The sequence below is a fragment of the Danio aesculapii genome, chromosome 3, assembly GCF_903798145.1.
Source record: "Danio aesculapii chromosome 3, fDanAes4.1, whole genome shotgun sequence".
In the NCBI taxonomy this organism is placed as follows: Eukaryota; Metazoa; Chordata; class Actinopteri; order Cypriniformes; family Danionidae; genus Danio; species Danio aesculapii.
In genome coordinates this window covers 32518718-32523819 of record NC_079437.1, presented here as the reverse complement: position 1 = coordinate 32523819, position 5102 = coordinate 32518718, and the positions used below count along the sequence as shown (strand labels likewise).

General features: G+C 33.8%; 1 protein-coding gene across 1 annotated transcript; it reads right to left on the bottom strand.

Moving 5' to 3' along the window:
* Window positions 1–2011: 2011 nt before the first annotated feature.
* hspb9 (heat shock protein, alpha-crystallin-related, 9) lies at window positions 2012–3631 on the bottom strand. Its single transcript, XM_056451476.1, has one exon. It carries the CDS (start codon window positions 3584–3586, stop codon window positions 2972–2974), a length of 615 nt encoding a protein of 204 aa, XP_056307451.1. The 5' UTR covers window positions 3587–3631; the 3' UTR covers window positions 2012–2971.
* Between the last annotated feature and the right edge of the window lie 1471 nt (window positions 3632–5102).

The window sequence follows — 5102 nt, the reverse complement described above, 5'->3', positions numbered from 1 at the left end:
GTCAATAGATCTTGGATGCCCCCCATTCTTCATTTCAAAGAAAGAGTCCTGTGTCGGGTATAATGAGAAGGAATAAATCACAAACTATAATTGTAATGTCGTGCTGTGATCAGTTTACTTGTAACCTCCATGCTGGCTGAAAGTCATTATGGTGGTTGGTTAGTCATTTTTAATTAACAGCCACCACAGTAGCTATCAGACATAAATGATAAAACAGATGTAACAGACTACAGCTATAGCTAGTCCAGCTCTGTCATTTTAATGTAACATTAATAAGACAAACGAATCCATTCAAATGTTGTAATTAATTGTGTACCTTTGTAATTGAATTTAGCTCCACACAGGACGGGTGTTTCGGCATCTTCATGTAAATAAGCTGACGTGTTTTACAATAACGTCCATGACAAGCATTCTTAAACGTGACGCTTATATTAAATTAAATATCCTTCAACTTTTGAAAGCGAGTCGGCTTACATAGCGTTTTCTCATTCCGTTATTCCTGGGATTCGCGTTTGATGTTCAAAAGTTAACTCTCCAAATTAACAAGGCTCTCGTTTCCGGGGTCCCACTGCACTACTTTTTTGTTATATTGTTTTTTATATATATAAACACGACTAAATTACGTATTCAATTGTCGTGCCGCAACATTCGAAAGGTGATTATGACATTTTTGTTCAGAAAGAAATATGTAAGTAACAGTCAGACGAGTAAAGTGGGTCCGATTATTTTGTCTCAATCATGTGTCTATAGCGCCATCGTTTGTCTTGGAAGGTTAATTATAACAGGGTTTGTACAGCTGCTGGAAATCCTTCAAAATGCTTGATCTTTTTTAAATCTACTGTTTTTAAATTGCTTAAAATTTTAGATAAAGAGCTTGAAACTGGTTGAAAATGTAATTTTGTTACTACAATTTATCTTACCAAATATTTATTCATTATTACTTATTTTAAAAAAATATGATAATAATACAATTCACTATAGCTATTTGCTTTTGTCTAAAATGAAAAAATCTCGAGTCTGTGAATGTGCCTGTAGCTGTGATCTATCTTTTTTTATTTCTTTTTGATTTATTTATTTCCTTTTTTTTATTCTGTGCCGTTTGAAATTAAAAATGAATATAAATATAAGATGACACATTTAAGATGCCATCAATGGACAAACATGCCATCAAAATTGTTCATTAGAATACTATACAATATTATAGAATACAATCATAAATAACATCTGATAAAATTTAAAGCATGCATGTAAATATGTACTTTGCCACACTTCACTTGCACCACCACAGTCCTTTTTCAATGTGGCCATGTCATTGGCCCATGAACATTTCTTGTTATTAAACTATAACAAGAGGCAACTCAATCATAACTTCATGTTAAAGCAGCTATCATAACATCATTTATCAACAGGCGGCTCTTTTTGGATTCTCAAAAGCTATAAAAATAAAAAATGTAAAACAAGAAATACGTTGGGACCATTGTTTTTATTTACATCCCTCAAAATGGTCTATAAAGTATAAGATTCTGACAACCGGGCACATCTCCTAACCCCACCCCCAAAAATTGCCCGCCTGGGATTTCTGTCAGCCCATCCCTCTGTGGTGGGCAAGAACCGGGCCTGTTCTGAAGTATCATGAATGAAAATAATAGGTGAGATGTGGGACAATTAAGAACCAGGTGGATTTTCTTTTCATTTGTAATGTATTTATAAAGTTTAGCATGTGCAGGATGATGATGATGAACAAATGTGTCATTTGTAGGATATCAAATTTAAAAAAGCCAATTTAGTCAAATATTAAAATAGTTCTAACAAGTCATCCCATGCACAAACTTTTACAGAATTATTATTAGACTTTTAAAGTATGTATATTTATGTAAATGTGCACTTATTGTATGTAAATATGTATGCCATAATTCACTTGCATCACCACAGACCTATAAAGTGGTAGCAACCAGGGACATCAGGTTCTGAAGTAATCATAAATGAAAATAAAAGGTAAACTGTGGGACAATTAAGAACAACATGTATTTTCTTTTAATTTGTATCATATTTATAAAGTTTAGCATGTGCAGGATGATGATGATGCATCAGCCAATGTGTTATTGTATTAAATCAAATAAAACATTTGCAAATGCAGTTATATTTAGTTATTGTAACACAAAAGGTAAAATATTAAAATAGATGTAAGAGGTCGTCCCATGCACAAACTTTTACAAAATGATTATTAGGCAATTTAAAATGCATAATACATTTGTATTATTCTAATAATTTTTCACCCTATCTTTACCCTTTCAGAGAACTGACATTTGTTAAAACAGTACTCCAAACTGGCAGTTATACACTGTAAAACACAAAAAGTTAAGGTAACTCAAGCCATTTGAGGAAACTGATTGCAACAAACCATTTACGTTCAAAAAACTAATCCTAATGAGCACTGTGAACTTAATCCATTTGAGTAATGAAGCAATTTGAGCACAATAAAACCCAATAAATGAAGAGAACTCAAACCAACTGAGTACTGTAAAACTTAGTAGGTTAAGGCAACTCAAACCGTTTGAGGAAATCGAATTCTACAAACTATTTGAGTTAAAAAAAATCCTAATAAGTAAGGTGAACTTACTCCATTTAAGTTGAAGTAATGAGGTATTTAACTCATTACCTTCAACACTGAGTTCAAAACTCTTTTCAAATGAGTAGAATTAACTTTCAGTCAATTTTGAGTTAACTACACTCATTTCATTTGATAAAGTTGACTGTTGGGTTTTACAGTGTATAAATGCACATCCAGCAGACCGTAATTCAAAACTTTGATATTTCTATGCTAAAGAAAACATATATAAATACTTTATGCAGTCATAAGTCATACAGATTAACATATTTATTAAAACAAAACAAATTTACATTTACAGCAAGATCATCCACTGGATTCATGAAAACAACTATACAATGCAGAATATGCCATCAGTCTGTTCTAGTTTGACTTCTCATCCTCTGTTTTGTTCGATCTGTCCTTGTTGATGGGGAAATCGAGGGATGTCCTGAAGCGAATGGGAACATCGTGCTCCTCTGAGGACTCGTTTTTGGATTCTTCTGGTGTCTCAATATGCAGGAGTCCATCATCACCAAGGGAGCAGGTCAATGAAGCTGCATCCAGGTGATCAGGAAGCTGCACGGCCTGAACAAACTCTTGAGCCTGGGACTCAGCAGATGACGAAGAAGCATTTTTCTCAGCCCGCTTACCAGCCATCACCTCCAGCCTTCGTCCAGACACTGTGACACTCACATCCTCTGGAGAAAAGCCTCGGGTGTCCAGAGTAAGAGACACATCCCGCTGCTTCTTCTGCTCTGGGTCAGTGCTAAAGAGCCTGGAGAAGGTTGAGGAACCATCTAAAGTTTGGAAGAAATCTTCACAAAGTTCATTCAGCAAACTGTCTCTGATCTCACTCCTCAGGTTCTGCATTATTTGGGCTCTACGGTGGAGAAAATCCTCTCTGAAGCTGGAAAGAGGCATGCGATGTCTGGGCCACAAGAAGTAGGTGTTCTCAAAGAAAGGGTCGTCCATGAAAGCTCTCTCGGAGGAAGACATTTTTCTCTGTCTTGAGTTTGAGTGCTCTTGGTAGAGTGATCTGCTTGCTTCAGGTCTCGCCTGTTTATATATTTCTCCAACAGCGTCTAGAACCTCCCATTGGTGAGGTCATGAGTAGGAATTTGAAGCCACAAGTAAACAGAATGATTGCTTAGACTGCTATTATAAGTTTACAGTTGTAATTTGATTTATGGGTCAGTGTCACTTTTAATGTCCCTTGCACAGGCGTCATTGGTCATGGTGTCCGGTTTGGGATTGCCCAATGAGACCTTGAGTCAAGAGTCAAGTCATATGCTAATTTTACACCCGAGTGTTTGTTCTCTCCTTACCTTCATCAGAAGCTGCTTACCATAGGCAGAAGCTATATATGCTGACTGTGGTCATGATGTCATTTCCTAAAAGCAGAATACATGATGCATGTTTTCAAACATGTAACAAATAAATAAATTAAATATAATATCTATAAGAACATATTATATTGGAAAATTATATTCATTCATTAATTCATTTTCTTTTCAGCTTTGTCCCTTTATTAATCAGGGGTCCCTTTATTAGGCAGTGGATGCCCTTCCAGCTGCAACCCATCACTGGGAAACACCCATAAACTCCCATTCACTAAAATACACTATGGACAATTTAGCTTACCCAAATCAAATTATAAGAAAAAAATAGAATATATTAGAACACTGTTCTATACTATATTACAAAAGAATATTTACATAATTATATCATTAAATTGAAATATGATTCATATTTTAAAGTTTTATAAATTTAAGTTATGGCCACTTCTCACAAAAGCAGATGTGAATATAAATATTTTACTTTTTACTAGTCCATTTTCCCATTTGCCATTACAGAAGTTTACTTCTGCTTATCTCTGTACCAGTTTGTAGTGTTTTTGATTTTAATCACTATGTATGACTTATGACTATTTATGATTTTTAAAATATTTATGTTTTTTTTTAATAAATGTATTATAAGTTACAGATTTCAGTCACAATAATTGAACATTTGTTATTCTGATAAAAATGTCATTTTCTAGGGGGAGGGGATGCTTTAAATTTCAATATTGTTTATTTGAAATTAGGAAGAAATATTATCAGACTATTAAACAATGAAGCATATGAAGAGTTTAGATGCAAAACCCTCTAAATGCCATCTAAAGTTTCCTCTAAAATAAGCATTTTTATCAGGCTCCTGTGTGTATGTTCAGTAATATCACTTTTATGGCAAAGTGGCAAGTCCTTTTACTGCTCTTTAATGTGAAATATCTCAACATAAACAAAGGAGGCTAAGAAAAATGTTCATTTTCTATGGAAATTTCAGATGGCACTTAGAGGTTTTTGCATCTGAACTCTTTATATAATAACATTTTACACAAACCCATACCTAATAAAACCAGGAAAAAAACATTAAACTTCACTTTCACTTTTACATTAATTAAACTAAACCTGTTGAGTAGCCCAAAAAGTTTCTTTCATTTTTATTGTAAAAAACTGTTTAATATTTCTATTTT

What these genes read in the sequence shown, in the direction of transcription:
- hspb9 (XM_056451476.1), bottom strand. Translation starts at nt 3,586, where the DNA reads ATGTCTTCCTCCGAGAGAGCTTTCATGGACGACCCTTTCTTTGAGAAC.